This window comes from Dysidea avara, chromosome 1 (genome assembly GCF_963678975.1).
Source record: "Dysidea avara chromosome 1, odDysAvar1.4, whole genome shotgun sequence".
Taxonomy (NCBI): Eukaryota; Metazoa; Porifera; class Demospongiae; order Dictyoceratida; family Dysideidae; genus Dysidea; species Dysidea avara.
This window is the reverse complement of record NC_089272.1, coordinates 32,399,234-32,422,581: the sequence shown is the minus strand read 5'-3', so window position 1 is coordinate 32,422,581 and position 23,348 is coordinate 32,399,234. Positions and strand designations below refer to the sequence as shown.

At 38.4% G+C, this 23,348-nt stretch overlaps 1 protein-coding gene across 2 annotated transcripts in view; it reads right to left on the bottom strand.

Annotated features, from left to right (window-relative positions):
* Nucleotides 1–23,348, bottom strand: part of LOC136249743 (adhesion G protein-coupled receptor L3-like) — a 156,664-nt gene that overhangs the window by 107,701 nt on the left and 25,615 nt on the right. For both annotated transcript variants that reach the window (XM_066041853.1, XM_066041857.1), the window contains exons 6-7: nucleotides 22,393–22,545; nucleotides 17,473–17,673 (exon numbers count right to left, since the gene is read on the bottom strand). In XM_066041853.1, coding sequence (XP_065897925.1) covers nucleotides 17,473–17,673; nucleotides 22,393–22,545 — 354 coding nt within the window. The remainder of the gene's footprint in view (nucleotides 1–17,472; nucleotides 17,674–22,392; nucleotides 22,546–23,348) is intronic.

The window sequence follows — 23,348 nt, the reverse complement described above, 5'->3', positions numbered from 1 at the left end:
TTCTTTGTAGCTGAACTCTCTACAATGTGACTTCTTCTAGCTGAACTAGAGAGTTTAGCTAGAAACAAGTTACACTGTAGAGAGATCAGCTAGAAACAAGTCACCCTGTAGAGAGTTCAGCTAGAAGAAGTTACATTGTAGAGAGTTCAGCTACGAAGAAACTACCATGTAGACAGTTCAGCTGCAAACAAATTGCCCTGTAGAGAATTCAGCTACAAACAAATCACCCTGTAGAAAGATCAGCTAGAAGAAATTACCTTGTAGAGAGTTCAGCTACAAACAAATCACCCTGTAGAGAGTTCAGTTAGAAACAAGTCACCCTGTAGAGAGTTCAGCTAGAAGAAATTACGTTGTAGAGAGTTCAGCTACAAAGAAACTACCATGTAGAGAGTTCAGCTGCAAACAAATTGCCCTGTAGAGAATTCAGCTACAAACAAATCACCCTGTAGAAAGATCAGCTAGAAGAAGTTACCTTGTAGTGAGTTCAGCTACAAACAAATCACCCTGTAGAGGGTTCAGCTACAAACAAGTCACCCTGTAGAGAGTTCAGCTAGAAGAAGTCACATTGTAGAGAGTTCAGCTACAAAGAAACTACCATGTAGAGAGTTCAGCTGCAAACAAATTGCCCTGTAGAGAATTCAGCTACCAACAAATCACCCTGTAGAAAGATCAGCTAGAAGAAGTTACCTTGTAGAGAGTTCAGCTACAAACAAATTACCCTGTAGAGAGCTCAGCTAGAAACAAGTTACCCTGTAGAGAGTTCAGCTAGAAGAAGTTACATTGTAGAGAGTTCAGCTACAAAGAAACTACCATGTAGAGAGTTCAGCTGCAAACAAATTGCCCTGTAGAGAATTCAGCTACAAACAAATCACCCTGTAGAAAGATCATCTAGAAGAAGTTACCTTGTAGAGAGTTCAGCTACAAACAAATCACTCTGTAGAGAGTTCAGCTAGAAACAAGTTACCCTGTAAAGAGTTCAGCTAGAAGAAGTTACATTGTAGAGAGTTCAGCTACAAAGAAACTACCATGTAGAGAGTTCAGCTGCAAACAAATTGCCCTGTAGAGACAAACAAATCACCCTCTAGAAAGATATCAGCTAGAAGAAGTTACCTTGTAGAGAGTTCAGCTACAAACAAATCACCCTTTAGAGGGTTCAGCTACAAACAAATCACCCTGTAGAGAGTTCAGCTAGAAACAAGTTACCCTGTAAAGAGTTCAGCTAGAAGAAGTTACATTGTAGAGAGTTCAGCTACAAAGAAACTACCATGTATAGAGTTCAGCTGCAAACAAATTGCCCTGTAGAGACAAACAAATCACTCTGTAGAAAGATCAGCTAGAAGAAGTTACCTTGTAGAGAGTTCAGCTACAAACAAATCACCCTGTAGAGAGTTCAGCTACAAGGAAATCATCCTGCTTCATCTTTTCTTCTTCCTGTAGTAAAGAAACAATGACAGGTTAAAAAGCCCTAAAGCCAGCCATAGGCCGGCTTTGGGATATAAAAATACAAAAAGAAGTGAAATCTAATCCAAAACAGCCTTAGGCTAGCTGTAAAAAAAGAGTGTGGCCCTGAGAAAGGCTATGGTGAAAAAAGATGTGAAATCCAAGGTGGCGGCCAAGAAATGGCTGTGATGGTAGGTTAATGGTAAAAATTTTAATAACAACAATTCAGGTGAATTTGGTGCCACTTGGTCTTGGCACAAAATTCACCTGAATTGTCGTTATTAAAATTTTTACCATTAACCTACCATCACAGCCATTTCTTGGCCCCCACCTTGGATTTCACATCTTTTTTCACCATAGCCTTTCTCAGGGCCGCACTCTTTTTTTACAGCTAGGCTGTTTGGGATTAGATTATATATATACATATATTTATTACATGCCCATTATTCCCCACAGAATATTTTTTTTTGCAGCTGATCTCTCTACTGGGTGACTTGAAATGTAGCTGAACTATACACAGGATGGTTTCTTTTTGTAGCTGAACTCTCTACAAGGTGACCTCTTCTAGCTGGTCTCTCTACAGGGTGATTTGTTTCAAGCTGAACTCTCTACAGGTGATTTGTTTGCAGCTAAACTCTCTACATGATGGTTTCTTTGTAGCTGAACTCTATACAAGGTAACTTCTTATCTACAGGGTGATTTGTTGTAGTTGAATTCTCTACAGGGTGGTTTGTTTGAGGCTGAACTCTCTACAGAGTGATTTGTTTGCAGCTGAACTCTCTACATGATGGTTACTTTGTAACTGATCATGAACACTCTACAAGGTGACTTCTTCTCGCTGATCTTTCTACGGGTGAATTGTTTGTAGCCGAACTATCTACAAGGTAACTTCTTCTAGCTGGTCTCTCTACAGGGTGATTTGTTTGTAGCTGAACTCTCTACATGATGGTTTCTTTGTAGCTGAACTCTCTACAAGGTGACTTCTTCTAGCTGATCCCTCTTCAGGGGGTTTGTTTGGTTCTGAATTCTCTACAGGTGATTTATTTGCAGCTGAACTCTTTATGTGGTGGTTTCTTTGTAGCTGAACTCTCTACAAGGTGACCTCTTCTAGCTGATCTTTCTACTGGGTGATTTGTTTGTAACTGAATTTTCTACAGGGTGATTTGTTTGCAGCTGAACTCTCTACATGGTGGTTTCTTTGTTGCTGAACTCTCTACAAGGTGAATTCTTATACCTGATCTCTCTACAGGGTAATTTGTTTGTAACTGAACTCTGTACAAGGTGCATTTTTGTAGGTGATCTCACTGCAGGTTGATTTGTTTGTAGCTGAACTCCCTAAAGGGTGATTTGCTTGTAGCTGAACTCCTTGCATTGTGTCTAGTTTCTAGCTGATCTCTCTACAGGTGATTTGTTTGTAGCTGATCTCTCTACAAGTTGATTTGTGTGTAGCTGATCTTTCTACAGGTTGATTTTTTAGCCGATCTCACTACAGGATAATTTGTTTGTAGCTGAACTCTCTATAAGGTGATTTGTTTGTAGCTGATCTCTCTGCAGGTTGATTTGTTTTAGCTGATGTCTCTACAGGGTGATTTGCTTGTAGCTGATCTCTCTACAGGGTAATTTGTTTGTAGCTGAACTCTCTCTAAAGTGACTTGTGTGTAGCTGAATTCTCTAGAGAGTGGCTTAATTGTAGCTGAATTCTCTACATGGTACATGACTTGTTTATAGCTGAACCCTCTTCAGTGTGACTTGTAATGTTCTGAATCTCTACAGTGATATATTTGTAGCTTAACTCTCCACAGTGTGACTTGCTTCTTGCTGAACTGTCTATAAGATTAACTGTTTGCAGCTGAAGTCCCTACAGAATAACTTGTAATGTAATAGAATTCTATAATGGAGTAAATAAATTAGCTGAATGCTCTATTAGGGTGACTGTTCTATTAGAGTATCTCGATCTCGCATTTGCTACACGGAGTTGACTTTCGAATCATAACTCAGTTGTTTGTAATCCAATTCTTCTATACTACTGCAAGGACTTTCAATGAAGATTATTCCAGCTGTACACCAATTTTCAGCTCATTGCTCTAAGCGGTGTGCCTAGTAGGCGTGAAAACTAATACTTTTTTATTCCTAAAAATCAATCGAGTAATTGTGACACAGGTTGGGTTTTGAGTCATATCTCCGTGGTCTTAATCTCGATTCCTTTCAAACCACCAAAAGGCACTCCTACGATGGTTCCTCCATCTACATAGCAATTTTCAACTCATTCCATGAAGCGGATTACCCTGTAGGCGTGCCAACAAATCGATCTTGTTTTACGCGAATAATCGGTCATAACTCCTGAATCATTCATAGGATTTGCACCAATTTTGATGCTAGGATTTGCCTTTGGACTCCCTTTCTGTGTGCCAAATTTCAAGGTGAGCGGAGTACGCGTTTTCGTTTTATAGCAATTTTTACAAGTGTGCGAAAAGACGAAGAAAAAAGAACGAAGAAAAAAAACGAAACTTTGGCCACCCGTTTCTCGGAAATGGCTTGAGTGATTTCCTTCAAATTTGGAATGTACACTCCCCTAGCTGGCGGGCAACTCTGCAGCAAATTTGGGTTCAATCGGATATGGTATTACCGAGATACAAAAGTATGAAAATGACGTTTTCTTTCTTCCTGTAAATATACTCACGGTGTGGCGCGCCGGATTCTTGGGCCGCACGACACACTACCGTATGTCTTGATATAATACATCAAGACACACGATAGTGTGTCGTGCGGCCCAAGAAGCCGGCGCGCCACACCGTGAGTATATTAACAGGAAGAAAGAATACGCAATTTTCACACCTATGTAGCTCTGTGATCCCTTATCCGATTGGAACCAAATTTGCTGGAGACGTGCCGCCCAGTTAGGGTAGTCGACATACCAAATTTGAAGAAAATCGCTCCAGCCATTTCCGAGATACGAGCGAACAAAATTTCGTTTTAATTTCTTCGTTTTTTTTCTTCTTCATCTTCATTTCGCACACTTCACAAAATTCGCCATAAAACACGAATGCGTTTTCGGATTTGGCTGAAATTTGGCACACGTAAAGGGCTCATTAAGGCGGATCTGCGTACCAACTTTGGTAGGAATCTGATGAACATTCACGGAGTTATGACCGATTATTTGCGTAAAATACGGTCGAAGGTCTGTCACGCCTACAGGGTAAACGCCTTGGAGGAATCAGTTGAAAATTGATATGTAGATGGAGCAACCATCGTAGGAGTGCCTTTTTGTGGTTTGAAAGGAATCGGGATAAAGACCATGGAGATATGACACGAAACCCAGCCTGTGTCAAAATTACGCGATCGATTTTTATGAATAAAAAAAACTATTAGTTTTCGTATCTACCAGGCAAACCGCTTAGAGCAACGAGCTGAAAATCAGTATGTAGCTGGAATAATCATCATAGAAAGTCCTTGCAGTAGTACAGAAGAATCGGATTACAAATCACTGAGTTATGATTCGAAAGGCAACTAGGTGCAGCAAATGCGAGATCGAGAAACTGTAATAGAACAGTCACCCTAATAAAGCATTCAGCTGCATTTATAATTTACTCAGTTATATTACATTGTAAGTTATTCTGTAGGGAATTCAGCTACAAACAAGTCACCCTGTAGTCAGATCAGCTAGAAGAAGGTACCTAATAGAGAGTTCAGCTACAAAGAAGCCATCATGCAGAGAGTTCAGCTCAAATAAATCACCCTGTAGAGAATTCAGCTACAAACAAATTGCCCTGTAGAGAGATCAGTTAGAAGAAGTTACCTTGTAGAGAGTTCAGCTACAAAGAAACAATCATGCAAAGAGTTTAGCTACAAACAAATCACCCAGTAAAAAGTTCCGCTATGAACAGATCACACTGTAGAGAGTTCAGTTAGAAACAAGTCATCCTGTAGAGAGATCAGCTAGAAGAAGTCACCTTGTAGAGAGTTCAGTTACAAAGAAACAATCATGCAAGGAGTTTAGCTACAAACAAATCACCCAGTAGAAAGTTCCGCTATTAACAGATCACACTGTAGAGAGTTCAGTTAGAAACAAGTCATCCTGTAGATAGATCAGCTAGAAGAAGTCACTTTGTAGAGAGTTCAGCTACAAAGAAACCACCATGTAAAAGAGTTCAGCTGCAAACAAATCACCTGTAGAGAATTCAATTACAAACAAATCACCCTGTAGAAAGATCAGCTAGAAGAAGTTACCTTGTAGAGAGTTCAGCTACAAACCAATCACCCTGTAGAGAGTTCAGCTACAAACAAGTCACCATGTAGAGAGTTCAGCTAGAAGAAGTTACATTGTAGAGAGTTCAGCTACAAAGAAACTACCATGTAGAGAGTTCAGCTGCAAACAAATCGCCTGTAGAGAATTCAGCTACAAACAAATCACCCTGTAGAAAGATTAGCTAGAAGAAGTTACCTTGTAGAGAGTTCAGCTACAAACAAATCACCCTGTAGAGAGTTCAGCTACAAACAAGTCACCCTGTAGAGAGATCAGCTAGAAACAAGTCATCCTGTAGAGAGTTCAGCTGGAAGAAGTTACATTGTAGAGAGTTCAGCTACAAAGAAACTACCATGTAGAGAATTCAGTTACAAACAAATCACCCTGTAGAAAGGTCAGCTAGAAGAAGTTACCTTGTAGAGACTTCAGCTACAAACAAATCACCCTGTAGAGAGTTCAGCTACAAACAAGTCACCCTGTAGAGAGATCAGCTAGAAACAAGTCATCCTGTAGAGAGTTCAGCTAGAAGAAGTTACATTGTAGAGAGTTCAGCTACAAAGAAACTACCATGTAGAGAATTCAGCTACAAACAAATCACCCTGTAGAAAGGTCAGCTAGAAGAAGTTAGCTTGTACAGAGTTCAGCTACAAACAAATCACCCTGTAGAGAGATCAGCTAGAAACAAGCCACCCGTAGAGAGTTCAGCTAGAAGAAGTTACATTGTAGAGAGTTCAGCTACAAAGAAGCTACCATGTAGAGAGTTCAGTTGCAAACAAATCGCTCTGTAGAGAATTTTGCTACAAACAAATCACCCTGTAGAAAGGTAAGCTAGAAGAAGTTACCTTGTAGAGAGTTCAGCTACAAAAAAATCACCCTGTAGAGAGTTCTGCTACAAACAAGTCACCATGTAGAGAGTTCAGCGAGAAGAAGTTACATTGTAGAGAGTTCAGCTACAAAGAAACTACCATGTAGAGAGTTCAGCTGCAAACAAATCGCCCTGTAGAGAATTCAGCTACAAACAAATTACCCTGTAAAAAGATCAGCTAGAAGAAGTTACCTTGTAGAGAGTTCAGCTACAAACAAATCACCCTGTAGAGAGTTCAGCTAGAACCAAGTCACCCTGTAGAGAGATCAACTAGAAACAAGCCACCCGTAGAGAGTTCAGCTAGAATAAGTTACACTGTAGAGAGTTCGGCTACAAAGAAACTACCATGTAGAGAGTTCAGCTGCAAACAAATTGCCCTGTAGAGAATTCAGCTACAAACAAATTGCCCTGTAGAGAGATCAGTTAGAAGAAGTTACCTTGTAGAGAGTTCAACTACAAAGAAACAATCATGCAAAGAGTTTAGCTACAAACAAATCACCCAGTAAAAAGTTCCGCTATGAACAGATCACACTGTAGAGAGTTCAGTTAGAAACAAGTCATCCTGTAGAGAGATCAGCTAGAAGAAGTCACCTTGTAGAGAGTTCAGTTACAAAGAAACAATCATGCAAGGAGTTTAGCTACAAACAAATCACCCAGTAGAAAGTTCCGCTATTAACAGATCACACTGTAGAGAGTTCAGTTAGAAACAAGTCATCCTGTAGATAGATCAGCTAGAAGAAGTCACTTTGTAGAGAGTTCAGCTACAAAGAAACCACCATGTAAAAGAGTTCAGCTGCAAACAAATCACCTGTAGAGAATTCAATTACAAACAAATCACCCTGTAGAAAGATCAGCTAGAAGAAGTTACCTTGTAGAGAGTTCAGCTACAAACCAATCACCCTGTAGAGAGTTCAGCTACAAACAAGTCACCATGTAGAGAGTTCATCTAGAAGAAGTTACATTGTAGAGAGTTCAGCTACAAAGAAACTACCATGTAGAGAGTTCAGCTGCAAACAAATCGCCTGTAGAGAATTCAGCTACAAACAAATCACCCTGTAGAAAGGTCAGCTAGAAGAAGTTAGCTTGTAGAGAGTTCAGCTACAAACAAATCACCCTGTAGAGAGATCAGCTAGAAACAAGCCACCAGTAGAGAGTTCAGCTAGAAGAAGTTACATTGTAGAGAGTTCAGCTACAAAGAAGCTACCATGTAGAGAGTTCAGCTGCAAACAAATCGCTCTGTAGAGAATTTTGCTACAAACAAATCACCCTGTAGAAAGGTAAGCTAGAAGAAGTTACCTTGTAGAGAGTTCAGCTACAAAAAAATCACCCTGTAGAGAGTTCAGCTACAAACAAGTCACCATGTAGAGAGTTCAGCGAGAAGAAGTTACATTGTAGAGAGTTCAGCTACAAAGAAACTACCATGTAGAGAGTTCAGCTGCAAACAAATCGCCCTGTAGAGAATTCAGCTACAACCAAATTACCCTGTAAAAAGATCAGCTAGAAGAAGTTACCTTGTAGAGAGTTCAGCTACAAACAAATCACCCTGTAGAGAGTTCAGCTAGAACCAAGTCACCCTGTAGAGAGATCAACTAGAAACAAGCCACCCGTAGAGAGTTCAGCTAGAATAAGTTACACTGTAGAGAGTTCGGCTACAAAGAAACTACCATGTAGAGAGTTCAGCTGCAAACAAATTTCCCTGTAGAGAATTCAGCTACAAACAAATCACCCTGTAGAAAGATCAGCTAGAAGAAGTTACCTTGCAGAGAGTTCAGCTACAAACAAATCACCCTGTAAAGAGTTCAGCTACAAACAAGTCACCCTGTAGAGAGATCAGCTAGAACCAAGTCACCCTGTAGAGAGATCAATTAGAAACAAGCCACCCGTAGAGAGTTCAGCTAGAATAAGTTACACTGTAGAGAGTTCGGCTACAAAGAAACTACCATGTAGAGAGTTCAGCTGCAAACAAATCACCCTGTAGAGAATTCAGCTACAAACAAATCACCCTGTAGAAAGATCAGCTAGAAGAAGTTACCTTGTAGAGAGTTCAGCTACAAACAAATCATCTTGTAGAGAGTTCAGCTAGAAGAAGTTACATTGTAGAGAGTTCAGCAGTTTAGCTGCAAACAAATCGCCCTGTAGAGAATTCAGCTACAAACAAATCACCCTGTAGAAAGATCAGCTAGAAGAAGTTACCTTGTAGAGAGTTCAGCTACAAACAAATCACCTTGTAGAGAGTTCAGCTACAAACAAGTCACCCTGTAGAGAGATCAACTAGAAACAAGCCACCCATAGAGAGTTTAGCTAGAAGAAGTTACATTGTAGAGAGTTCAGCAGTTAGCTGCAAACAAATCGCCCTGTAGAGAATTCAGCTACAAACAAATCACCCTGTAGAAAGATCAGCTAGAAGAAGTTACCTTGTAGAGAGTTCAGCTACAAACAAATCACCCTGTAGAGAGTTCAGCTACAAACAAGTCATCCAGTAGAGGGATCAGCTAGAAGGATCACCTTGCAGAGAGGTCAGCTACAAAGAAATCACCCTGCTTCATCTTTTCTTCTTCCTGTAGTAAAGAAAAAATGACAGGTTGAAAAGCCCTAAAGCCGGCCATAGGCTGGCTTTGGGGTATACAAATACAAAAAGAAGTGAAATCTAATCCAAAACAGCCAAGCTGTAAAAAAAGAGTGCGGCCCTGAGAAAGGCTATGGTGAAAAAAGATGTGAAATCCAAGGTGGCGGCCAAGAAATGGCTGTGATGGTAGGTTAATGGTAAAAATTTGAATAACAACAATTCAGTGAATTTGGTGCCGCTTGGTCTTGGCACAAAATTCACTTGAATTGTCGTTATTAAAATTTTTACCATTAACCTACCATCACAGCCATTTCTTGGCCGCCACCTTGGATTTCACATCTTTTTTCACCATAGCCTTTCTCAGGGCCGCACTCTTTTTTTACAGCTTGGCTGTTTTGGATTAGATATATTTATTACAGAACTCTCTGAATAGTGGTTTCTTTGTAACTTAACACTCTACAAGGTGACTTCTTCTAGCTGATCTCTCTACAGGGTGAATTGTTTGCAGCTGAACTATCTACAAGATAACTCTTCTTCTAGCTGATCTCTCTACAGGGTTAGCTGAATATCTACAAGGTAACTTCTTCTAGCTGATCTTTCTACTGGGTGATTTGTTTGTAGCTGAATTTTCTACAGCGTGACTTGTTTGCAGCTGAACTCTCTACATGGTGGTTTCTTTGTAGCTGAAATCTCTACAAGGTGAATTCTTCTATCTGATCTTTCTACAGGGTGATTTGTCTGTAGCTAAACTTTCTACAATGAAACTTCTTCTAACTGATCTCTGTACAGAGTAAATTGTTTGTAGCTGAACTGTCTACAAGGTAACTACTTCTAGCTGATCTCTCTACAGGGTGATTTGTCTGTAGCTAAACTTTCTACAATGAAACTTCTTCTAACTGATCTCTGTACAGAGTGAATTGTTTGTAGCTGAACTGTCTACAAGGTAACTACTTCTAGCTGATCTCTCTACAGGGTGATTTGTCTGTAGCTAAACTTTCTACAATGAAACTTCTTCTAACTGATCTCTGTACAGAGTGAATTGTTTGTAGCTGAACTGTCTACAAGGTAACTTCTTCTAGCTGATCTCTCTACAGGGTAATTTGTTTGTAGCTGAACTCTCTATAAGGTGATTTGTTTGTAGCTGATCTCTCTAAAGGGTGATTTGCTTTTAGCTGAACTCCTTATATTGTGTCTAGTTTCTAGCTGATGTCTCTACAGGGTGATTCTTTGTAGCTGAACTCTCTACAGGGTGATTTGTTTCTAGCTTATCTCTCTACAGGTTGATTTGTGTGTAACTGATCTCTCTACACGCTGATTTGTTTGTAGCTGATCTCTCTGCAGGTAGATTTGTTTGTTGCTGATCACTCTAAAGGTTGATTTGTTTGTAGCTGAACTCTCTGCAAAGTGTTTTGTTTGTAGCTGATCTCTCTACAGGGTAATTTGTTTGTAGCTGAACTCTCTCTAAAGTGACTTGTGTATAGCTGAATTCTCTAGAGAGTGACTTAATTGTAGCTGAATTCTCTACAGGGTGCATGACTTGTTTATAGCTGAACTCTCTTCAGTGTGACTTGTAATGTTCTGAATCTCTACAGTGATATATTTGTAGCTTAACTCTCCACAGGGTGACTTGCATCTTGCTGAACTGTCTATAAGAAACTGTTTGCAGCTGAACTCCCTACAGAATAACTTAGAATTCTATAATGGAGTAAATAAATTAGCCGAATGCTCTATTAGGGTGACTGTTCTATTAGAATATCTCGATCTTGCATTTGTTATACGGAGTTGGCTTTCGAATCATAACTCAATGGTTTGTAATCCGATTCTTTTGTACTACTGCAAAGACTTTCTATGAGGATAATTTCAACAATACACCGATTTTCAGCTCATTGCTCTAAGCGGTTTGCCTGGTAGGCGTGAAAACTAATACTTTTTTATTCCTAAAAATCGATCGAGTAATTGTGACAAGTAGCCATTAGAGACAGGATGTTATCCGTAACACGGATAATGGGATTTTACTAGTATACTAATAATTCTAACCACCTTGTGTATAGAGACTATAGCCTCTCTATAGAGTCTATCTTGACTAACCTGTCTATACAGTCTATAGTGACTAACCTGTCTATAAAGTCTATAGTGACTAACCTGTCTATATAGTCTACAGTGACTAATCTGTCTATACGGTCTATAGTGACTAACCTGTCTATATAGTCTATAGTGACTAACCTGTCTATATAGTCTATAGTGACTAACCTGTCTATATAGTCTATAGTGACTAACCTGTCTATATAGACTATAGTGACTAACCTGTCTATAGTGACTACCCTGTCTATGTAGTCTATAGTGACTAACCTGTCTATACAGTCTATAGTGACTAACTTGTCTATATAGTCTACAGTGACTAACCTGTCTATATAGTCGCTAGTGACTAACCTGTCTATATACTTCATGGTGACTAACCTGTCTATATAGTCTACAGTGACTATAACCTGTCAATACAGTCTATAGTGACTAACCTGTCTATATAGTCTACGGTGACTATAACCTGTCTATACAGTCTACACTGACTAACCTGTCTATATAGTCTATAATGACTAACCTGTCTATAGTGACTACCCTGTCTATGTAGTCTATAGTGACTAACCTGTCTATACAGTCTATAGTGACTAAGCTGTCTATACAGTCTACAGTGACTAACCTGTCTATATAGTCTATAGTGACTAACCTGTCTATATAGCCTATAGTGACTAACCTGTCTATATAGTCTATAGTGACTAACCTGTCTATATAGTCTATAGAGACTAACCTGTCTATATAGTCTACAGTGACTAACCTGTCTATATAGCCTATAGTGACTAACCTGTCTATATAGTCTATAGTGACTAACCTGTCTATAAAGTCTATAATGACTAACCTGTCTATATAGCCTATAATGACTAACCTGTCTATATAGCCTATAGTGACTAACCTGTCTATATAGCCTATAGTGACTAACCTGTCTATATAGTCTATAATGACTAACCCGTCTATATAGTCTATAGTGACTAACCTGTTTATAGGCTATATAGACAGGTTAGTCACTATAAACTAACTATATAGACAGGCTAGTCACTATAGACTATATAGACAAGTTAGTCACTATATATATAGACTATATAGACAGGTTAGTCACTATAGACAGGTTAGTCACTATAGACCGTATTGACAGGTTAGTCACTATAGACTGTATAGACAGGTTAGTCACTATAGACGGTATAGACAGGTTAGTCACTATAGACAGGTTAGTCACTATAGACCGTATAGACAGGTTAGTCACTATAGACTGTATAGACAGCTTAGTCACTATAGACTGTATAGACAGCTTAGTCACTATAGACTGTATAGACAGGTTAGTCACTATAGACTGTATAGACAGGTTAGTCACTATAGACTGTATAGACAGGTTAGTCACTATATAGACTGTATAGACAGGTTAGTGACTATAGACTGTATAGACAGCTTAGTCACTATAGACTGTATAGACAGGTTAGTCACTATAGAGTATATAGACAGGTTAGTCACTATAAACCGTATAGACAGGTTAGTCACTATAGACGGTATAGACAGGTTAGTCACTATAGATTGTATAGACAGTTTAGTCACTATAGACTGTATAGACAGGTTAGTCACTATAGACTGTATAGACAGGTTAGTCACTATAGACTGTATAGACAGGTTAGTCACTATATAGACTGTATAGACAGGTTAGTGACTATAGACTGTATAGACAGGTTAGTGACTATAGACTGTATAGACAGCTTAGTCACTATAGACTGTATAGACAGGTTAGTCACTATATAGACTGTATAGACAGGTTAGTGACTATAGACTGTATAGACAGGTTAGTCACTATAGACCGTATAGACAGGTTAGTCACTATAGACCGTATAGACAGGTTAGTCACTATAGACAGTATAGACAGGTTAGTCACTATAGACAGTATAGACAGGTTAGTCACTATAGATTGTATAGACAGGTTAGTCACTATAGACTGTACAGACAGGTTAGTCACTATAGACTGTATAGACAGGTTAGTCACTATATATAGACTGTATAGACAGGTTAGTGACTCTAGACTGTATAGACAGCTTAGTCACTATAGACTGCATAGACAGCTTAGTCACTATAGACTGTATAGACAGGTTAGTCACTATAGACGGTATAGACAGGTTAGTCACTATAGACCGTATAGATTGGTTAGTCACTATAGACCGTATAGACAGCTTGGTCACTATAGACTGTATAGACAGGTTAGTCACTATAGACTGTATAGACAGGTTAGTCACTATAAACTGTATAGACAGGTTAGTCACTATAGACTGTATAGACAGGTTTGTCACTATAGACTGTATAGACATGTTAATTTCCGTTTCTAATAGTATATTAGTTCCGTGTTACGGATAACATCCTGTCTGTAATGCCACTTATTGTGACACAGGTTGGGTTTTGTGTCATATCTCCATGGTCTTTATCTCGATTCCTTTAAAACCACCAAAAGGCACTCCTACAATGGTTACTCCATCTACATATCAATTATTTTTCAACTCATTCCATGAAGCGGTTTACCCTGTAGGCGTGCCAACAAATCGATCTTGCATTACGCGAATAATCGGTAATAACTCCTGAACCATTCATCGGATTTGCACCAAATTTGATGCAAGGATTTGCCTTTGGACTCCCTTTCTGTGTGCCAAATTTCAAGGCGATCGGAGAACGTGTTTGCATTTTATAGCAATTTTTGAAAGTGTTCGAAAACAGGAAGAAAAAAAATTGAAACTTTGGTAGCTCGTATCCCGGAAACGGCTGGAGCGATTTCCTTCAAATTTAGACTGTAGACTCTTCTGTCTGGCGGGAAACTATGTAGCTAATTTGTTTCCAATCGGATAAGGGATCACCGAGATACAAAGGTGTGAAAATGACGTTTTCTTTCTTCCTGTAAATATACTCATGGTGTGGCGCGCCGGCTTCTTGGGCCGCTCGACACACTACCGTGTGTCTTGATATTAATGTTTGTATTGGGACTAATGGTCCTTGGATACAACCCCTGTCCTAGAATGGTGGTTGGGTTTGGTAAATATACAGGTTCCCAGAGTCCCTCTACAGCACTTCCAGTATTCGCAAAGTCCTTTCTCCCTTTCTACTGGTATAATACTACAAACCTAAGTACCACACTGGTCTCATTTACCAACCAACCTAATTACTTATTATTATTAGCACTTTACAGTGACCAGCACTGAAGGTCTGACAGCAACATGTGCTGCAGCCTTAAGATTACCTAACCTAATTTCAGGGACTTAGACCTAATGACTAGACTGACTGATAAGGTGTAACAGAAAAAGGGCCAAAGTAAGGAAAAAATCCCTCCAACTCCAGGATTCGAACTGCAGGTCACCCAATGTCTAGTCAGGGGCACACTCAGTCTTCCTCCAGGAGGGATGGATTTTCTTCCTTAAACCTAAAGTATTTATTATTAGCACTTTACAGTGACCAGCACTGAAGGTCTGACAGCAACATGTGCTGCAGCCTTAGGATTAATGGCTTGGGGATGACCTGTCCATATTTACTAGTGCAAGCAAACAAATAGATTGTAGGAGAATTGCTGCTGTAAGACCCTATTAGGATCCTGTACTGTCACATTCCACAAGGGAATGGACAAGTTTGCAGCTATGTTGCCATGCAGCCGCGGACCTACTACAGCCTCATGGATGACCATATGACTGTATTCTTGTTTTGCTCTACCAGCCACGCTTCGTGCAGCTATGTTGCCATGCAGCTGCAGTCCTACGTATCACAGCTACACACAGTTTTATTTATTTATTTTATTTTTTATTTTGTGTAACTGGTAGCTAGGTTGTACATTATTCTAGTTTGTAGCTGGTAGCTAGTTTGTGCCCTCCAGCTATGTTAATTATCGTCTGAAAAGTGAAGTATCCAATACGCTTTGTTTTCAGCTATGTTCAACCCGTTACACAGCATTTGGAATCAAGAACTGTTTGAAAAGCATCTCTGCAATCCCCACATACTGAAAGAAATGGTGCCGCATGCCCCAGTTATATTGATTATCATCTGGATGAAAAGTTAAGTATCTACTAGGGACCCGCCGATTATGCTCATAATTTTACCTATTATGCTATGCTGCACTGCTCAAAAATTTACCTATTATGCTTAAATATATGCTCAATACTTACCTAATATGCTCAAATTATGCCCAATTATTTATGCTTCAGTTCCCACGCTCTAGTAATAATTTCCAATTTATGGATAAATAATAAGTGGCTGAAGCACAAACTTACTTGTCAAAATGTATATCACAGAAAAGATCGATATACTCTAATAGAACAGTCAGTTATATGATTGTTCTATTAGAGTTACTGACTGTTCTATTAGAGTATATCGATCTTTTTGTGATAGCTATTTTGATAAGCAAGAATTCATGCTATTACACAAATATTCTACCTATTATGCTAGCATTATGCTCAATGCTTTCAGACACCTATTATGCTCATAATTATGCCAGCATAATCGGCGGGTCCCTAGTATCCACTATGCTTTGTTGTGACTATGTTCAATCCATTACACAGCAATACGAATCAAGAACTGTTCAAAAAGCACCTCTTCTAACAAAATAGCCACTATGAAAAATACGGATGATTCCGTTATGAAGGGAAGCCATCACATGCTACCACCAAATCGACTGCACTGTCAGCAAAGATGAATGGGACACAACTGGTAAGTCCAAGAAGAATGCATTGTATGTACTGCGGTATGCCAACAGGCACCTCTCAGGCTAAAGCGATATTGAACAGTGAAAAAGTCAAACCAGTAGCTTTAGCCATTATCGAGGTACACTTATCTGAAGGCATCATTCAGTCAATTACTTATTCAGTCAGTCACTAGAAAATTCCGTTAAACAAATTCCTTTTTTAAAAATTCTGTAGTAACTTGTTGAAAGTGTGTTGGGTTGATCTGAAAGCTTGTTTGGGCTTAGCCTAACCAATACTGCCTCATCGTAGTCAGGGGAAATTGAGGCTGTTTTTTTGGGCGTTGTTATTTCATAGGCCACACCTACTCCTTTGTGGTCCCTATTGTACACTACTGTCGTAGTGTATGATACACAAGCAGAGAAAGTTTTGAATTAGCTGTTGTTCCCCTTCAGTCCATGAGTCCACCATTCTGAGAGTCCAGCCCGCAGAATAGATTGGGCTGCTATGATCTGTAGGCCAGTACCTGTTATGAAGCATGGTTGATCCAAGCTTATCTTAAATTCTTATTACATAATTTTAAACTTATGATTGCACCATCAATGTTATCAAGAGTATACATTTACAAATGTAAGTGATTTCAATATAAACTCTTGCTCAGCCATGTCCATACCATACAGTATCATGTGATTTGTCTGAGATTTAGGCCTGAGCCTAATATGCTCAAAATTTTACCTATTATTCTTTTCAGAATTTCCCAAAATTTTCTCCTATTATTCTTTTTTTATTCTTGTATCTAGCGTATTATTCCATAATAATGCTCATTATTTTAGTTTCTGTAACTATAGTCGCTTAGTTCTCAAGATGCTGATATAAGAATAGTTTTACCAGAATTAATTAATAGTTAGCTTTATATAAATGAAACATTCAACTTTACACATAATTGCTATAGCCATTACAAAAGGCTTAAAATTGCTATTGGGAATAATAATTAAAGAGTTTTCAATTATCAGTGTACTAAAGCTAGAGCTATAACTACATGCTAAGTTTAGTGGATAATGATATCAATATGTTTGTTGAAAGACTTAAAGAAAATACACTGGTATAAGATGTACAAGTTTTAGAATTGCAGATAATCATGGAGTTAAATCCCTGATGCTGTCTGCAGATTGTTAACATGAAACTATCTGACTGCTCTATTAGAGTATTTGAGTGTTTTATTAGAGTATATCGATCTTTTAGAGGTTCTTCAGCCCCTTTCGGCCAGCACTCGTATAATAACGCCAGCTATCTATCATTCTTAGTAGCTTAGTTTGTTCTTCTAGCTAATCAAGAAGAGGCGCGCCCTTTAATTCCACTGATTATTCCTGTGGACGTCCGATAATTCTAAAATTATTCCTGTAACCATCCTATTATTCCGGAATTATTTTCACGAAATTGGTGACTTATTATTCTCAAAATTATGCCGGCATATTAGGCGCAGGCCTACTGAGATTGTATATACCACCTTCTGTACTTACCAACTAACTATGTAAAAATTCCATGTACAAGTACAGCGCACTATACTACTCTAAATGTATCCACTATACACAAAATTATAACAGGTAAACAACTTCCTTACCAGTTGTCACTGTTCTAGTTGTTACAACTGCTGGACAAGCTGCGGCAAGAATAGTCCCTGTATAAACTCTGGGTCCATCCAATGTTCGGTCCATCATTACATCATTTGTAATTATCCCACCAGCTACGATTGAGTATGTCTCCTCACATACTAGACCAGTAACTGTCACAGTAGCCATACCATCCATAATAGTGGCTGAAGCTGAAGAAGTGATAATGTACATTTAGTAACAGTACACTGTAGGTCATACACGTACCAGACATGAGGTGAAATACGTAAGTATCTTGCACTAAATATATGAACAGCATGCTTCTGAGGTTACCTTACTGTAAAATCCAATCTAATCCAAAACAGCCAAGCTGTAAAAAAAGTGTGCGGCCCTCAGAAAGGCTATGGTGAAAAAAGATGTGAAATCCAAGGTGGCGGCCAAGAAATGGCTGTGATGATAGGTTAATGGTAAAAATTTTAATAACGACAATTCAGGTGAATTTGGTGCCGCTTGGTCTTGGCACAAAATTCACCTGAATTGTCATTATTAAAATTTTTACCATTAACCTACCATCACAGCCATTTCTTGGCCGCCACCTTGGATTTCACATCTTTTCTCACCATAGCTTTTCTGAGGGCCGCACACTTTTTTACAGCTTGGCTGTTTTGGATTAGATTTCATTTCTTTTTGTATTTGTATACCCCAAAGCCGGCCTATGGCCAGCTTTGGGACTTTTTTAACCTATGCTTTTTTTCTTTACTACAGGAATAAGAAAAGATGAAGTAGATGTACTTTAAATATTTTATCAGTAAATGTACAAAGTATATATATAATACATAATATTATATTGATTACAGAAATCTCCATGGTGGTTTTTTTGTAACTGAACAATCTACAAGGTGACTTCTTCTAGATGCTCTCTCTACAGGGTGAATTGTATGTAGCTGAACGATCTACAAGGTAACGTCTTCTAGCTGATCTCTCTACAGGGTGATGTGTTTGTAGCTGAATTCTGTACAGGTGATTTGTTTGCAACTGAGCTCTTTACAGAATGGTTTCTTTGTAGCTGAACTCTCTAAAAGGTAACTTCTTCTAGCTGATCTTTCTACAGGGTGATTTGTTTGTAGCTGAATTCTGTATAGGTGATTTGTTTGCAGCTGAGCTCGTTAAAGAATGGTTTCTTTGTAGCTGAATTCTCTACAAGGTAACTTCTTCTAGCTGATGTCTCTACAATGTCACTAGTTTGTAGCTGAGCTCTCTACATGGTGGTTTCTTTGTAACTGAACTCTCTACAAGGTGACTTCTTCTAGCTGATCTTTCTACAGGGTGATTTGTTTGAAGCTGAACTCTCTACAAGGAAACTTCTTCTAGCTGATCTCTCTACAGGGAGATTTGCTTGTAGCTGAACTCTCTACAGGTGATTTGTTTGCAGCTGAACTCTTTACATGATGGTTTCTTTGTAGCTGAACTCTCTGCAAGGTAACTTCCTCTATTGATCTCTCTACAGGGCGATTTGTTTGTAGCTGAACTCTGTGGTTTCTTTGTAGCTGAACTCTACAAGGTGATTTCTTCTAGCTGAACTATCTCTTTCCATAGTTGCATGAACTCCCTACAAGGTGACTTCTTCTAGCTGATCTTTCTACAGGGTGATTTGTTTGACGCTGAACTCTCTACAAGGTAACTTCTTCTAGCTGATCTCTCTACATGGTGATTTGTTTGTAGCTGAATTCTGTATAGGTGATTTGTTTGCAGCTGAGCTCTTTAAATAATGGTTTCTTTGTAGCTGAACTCTCTATAAGGTAATTTCTTCTAGCTGATGCCTTTACAGGGTCACTAGTTTGTAGCTGAATTCTCTACATGGTGGTTTCTTTGTAACTGAACTCTCTACAAGGTGACCTCTTCTAGCTGATCTTTCTACAGTGTGATTTGTTTGAAGCTGAACTCTTTACAAGGTAACTTCTTCTATTGATCTCTCCACAGGGCGATTTGTTTGTAGCTGAACTCTCTACATGGTGGTTTCTTTGTAGCTGAACTCTACAAGGTGATTTCTTCTAGCTGAACTATCTCTTTCCATAGTTACATGAACTCCCTACAAGGTAACTTCTTTTAGCTGATCTCTATACAGGTTTCTTGTTTCTAGCTGATCACTTGAATTCTCATCAGGGTGACTGCTCTATTAGGATGACTGCTCTATTAGAGTATCTCGATCTCGCACTTGCTGCACCAAGTTGGATTTCGTGTTATAACTCCGTGGCTTTAAGTCTGATTCTTCTACACCATTGATGAGCCTTTCTAAGATGATTACTCCACCTGTACAACGATTTTCAAAGCATTACCCCAAGCGGTTTATCTGGTAGGCGTGGCAAGCAGTCGTTTTTTATTAGCTAATCTCGATTGCGTAATTGTTACACACTGTTGGTTTTTTCGTTGTATCTTCCTGTTTTTTAGCTCGATTTCTTTCAAACCACAAAAAGTTTGAGGTTCAATAGTTAACCTATTCACCCACCGATTTTCAGCTTCTTCCCATACGCGGTTTACCCTGTAGGCGTGACAACATATTGGTGTTATTTTTCGTGAATAATAGCTCATAACTCTTTGCCCGTTTATCGTATTCCAGCCAAAGTTGGTACTGAGATGCGCCTTTATACCCCCTTCTGTGTGCCAAATTTAAAGGCAATCGGATGTGGAGTTCGTGTTTTATAGCAGTTTTTGTAAGTGTGCGACAAGAAAAAGAAAAATAAGAAGAAAAAAAAAAACCAAGAAACTGAGCCAATTTTTGAAGTCGCATATCTCGGGAATGCGCGAAGCGATTTCGCTCAAATTTGGAATGTGGAGTGTTGCAGTTGGGGGGCATGTCTACAGCAAAAATCGTCTTGTTTCATCAAGGAAGCACAGAGCTACGGCGGTGCGAAAATTGCGTTTTCTTTCTTCCTGTCAATATACTCACAGGTGTTACGCGCCGGCTTGTTGGGCCGAACGACACACTACCGTGTGTCTTGATCCCAGTATGTACACTATGGGTAGGATAGAGACCTAGGACAAATCTTAACATGAGTATGGAAGACTGAACATGTTTCCATTACAGAGCTGAAGAGAAATGCTCAAAGTTCACACCTTATCATTGCTTCCTGAGAGGGACGCTAGTGAAGATAACTATGTTGACAAGGAAACTGACCGGTTGCTGCCATTGCATGTGTCATGGTGTCATAGCAGCATGAAGTACAGGTGTATGAATTATAAAACAGTTTAAAGACACAGCATGAGTGATTACAATGGCAACGAGTTGTCAAAAATAGTTTATGGAGTAACAGCAGTACAAAGACCAGGCACGGTTTTGCATACGAAACAAACCCATATTACAGATAATGCAAAATAGTCATTCTACCAGGAAGCTTACTCATCTACGTAGGTATTATTTTGGTAAAATCCATTTGCAGTTTATTTGAAGATGAAATATGCTTGAGATACTTGGGAAAACAGATGAGTGCTAAACGAGGTATATATGTTCTGGTACCAATGCTTGTAGAAGTTGCCAATTTTGGCAACTCTTGGGAGAAGTCACCTTAAAGTTTCCACCAATGGAAATTATGGAAATTTTTGACACACAAGTAAAAGGTCTTATTATCATCGCTAATGCATGCAATATCAAACACAGCAACTTCAGTTTTAAAAAATGCTCTACAAAGATACCAATTTGGTTAGTTTGAGCAATCCTTTTTATAATAGCTCATAAACTGTTTGCTTGTGGGATTAATACATTGTAGTTGCCAAACCTGGAAAATATGTTTGCCAATTTAGGTTCTGTCAACCAGATAAAATTTCAAATTTGGTAAAATTGTTTTGCATAAGTTACTGAATGACAACTTTTAATTAGCCCTAAGAATCAAGAGAAAGATGATGGATAAGAACCTTACAAACCTAAAGTCCTCAATTCTAATTCTAAATTTGACATTGATTAAACTATTGCCTAACCCTGGCCCTATTCTTAACTCTAACTCCTGTACCCAATCTCCTAATCTGTAGACCTTGATTCCCTAGTCTGATCTCCTAATAGGATACCAAATCTCAAATGCAAAATGTTTATAACAAGGGTTTGAGTGTTATTACCAAAATTGGCAATATTGAAATTAAGTTTGAATAAATCACAGATAATAAAAGTTTTCTACTTCATCAAAACTGGCAATACAATGATTTTGCCAAAACTGTGTAAAGCTGGGTTTTCTGGAAATAGCCAATAATGTGTGTTTGAAAATACCCAAAACAGCTAAACTTCTCCATTCATCCTGATAAACATAGCTACAACATTAAACTGTACCTCTCATAATTGAAATGCTTTAGGCATGTTTATAAAATGAATGGAGTGGTTAAACACATGTTAGCTTGGGTGACTTTGGGCTATTATATCAGCCTGCAATATGTTTAGGAGAGCGTAACAAATTAATGACCAAAAATGAGATTTGCAATTCCTGAGATATTTCTGCTGGCAGGTTTCAAAACATTTTAAGAGCCCATAAGCAGGTCTTTTAGTGGATTTTAAAGGCCCCATTATCTTCCAAAGATCAAATCATTTTATGCATAGGTACAGTACATTTAAATATACAAATTATGTACAAGATTAAGGGAATCAAAAATATGCTGTATACACATACGTACTTAAGTAGCACAAACATTAGATGTGTTTGGAATTATTATTTAAACACTGTAAAGCTCATAATTACGTATACACATGTATGTATCCATGCTGTGTAACATATACATATGGTAGAAAAACTGTTGTATATAAGTATAACTTGACTTTAGACCACACACACTGTATATGCCACATATACACATACTGTACTTCAACACTTGTTAGTGATTGTAGACACATGTACATACTGTAAGTACTGCATATACCTGTATACCTTGTAAATACAATGTATAAACATTACCTGAAACAGTACTGTCATCATTACGAGCAATCACTTCACAATAATCAGCTGTACTACTAGGTCTAATATCACATTCAACTTCTACACTATATGTCTCTGCTGGAGTATCTCCTTCAAGCACCATTGACATGGTTGCTTCTACTACAGGGGCCACTGTGAAACAAATAGACATTCAGTGTGCATATGTACAGCACATGTGTGATTCTGTGTAATGGAAGCATTTGACTTTCCTTAAATTCCCCTTAAATGATTTTTGCCCTTATTAGGAAAGTCACATGTGTTAAGAGTCATCATTCGCCCTTTAAGACAACTACGAATGAGATATACATTATACCTTAATTCAAAGTCATTTGCATTATTAAAATTACACGTACATAGCATGCTCCAATCTGAAGGTCCTAAACATGTACATACAATACATATACAGTGTAGAGGTGGTATAATTGTATTTTTGTAACAAATATTCTGTCACGGTAAACCAGCATCAATTACTAATGTGCATTGTAATAAGGGGTCATTAATATTTAACATCACCGTTACACAACCCATGATACAAATACTAAAAGGGTCACTTTGTAGATTTTTATTTGTACACAGGTTCTAAAAGTTCTTGCACGTCAACAAAATTAAAGCAGACGTTTTGTATGACAACAATAACAAGTGAAATCACGTGCACGAGATTTCGACCTATCAAATTGTTAACTTTAAGCTCCTATAGCTTAAAACTACACATTCATCGAAAGTGTGTCCACTGGGCTAGTTTGACTTTAAATTAAATGAACGCTGTAACTACAGCAGCTTACTTGAAGAATTACGAAGTGATGAACAATAGTGACTTGCATTTCTGTGTTCCAAAATTCTTGCCATCTGTTTAATTTTGATTGTGGTCTATGTGAGTCATATATGATGTGACAGAAATTTATGGAAGTTTCTGAAGCGAATGGAACTTGTTGCAA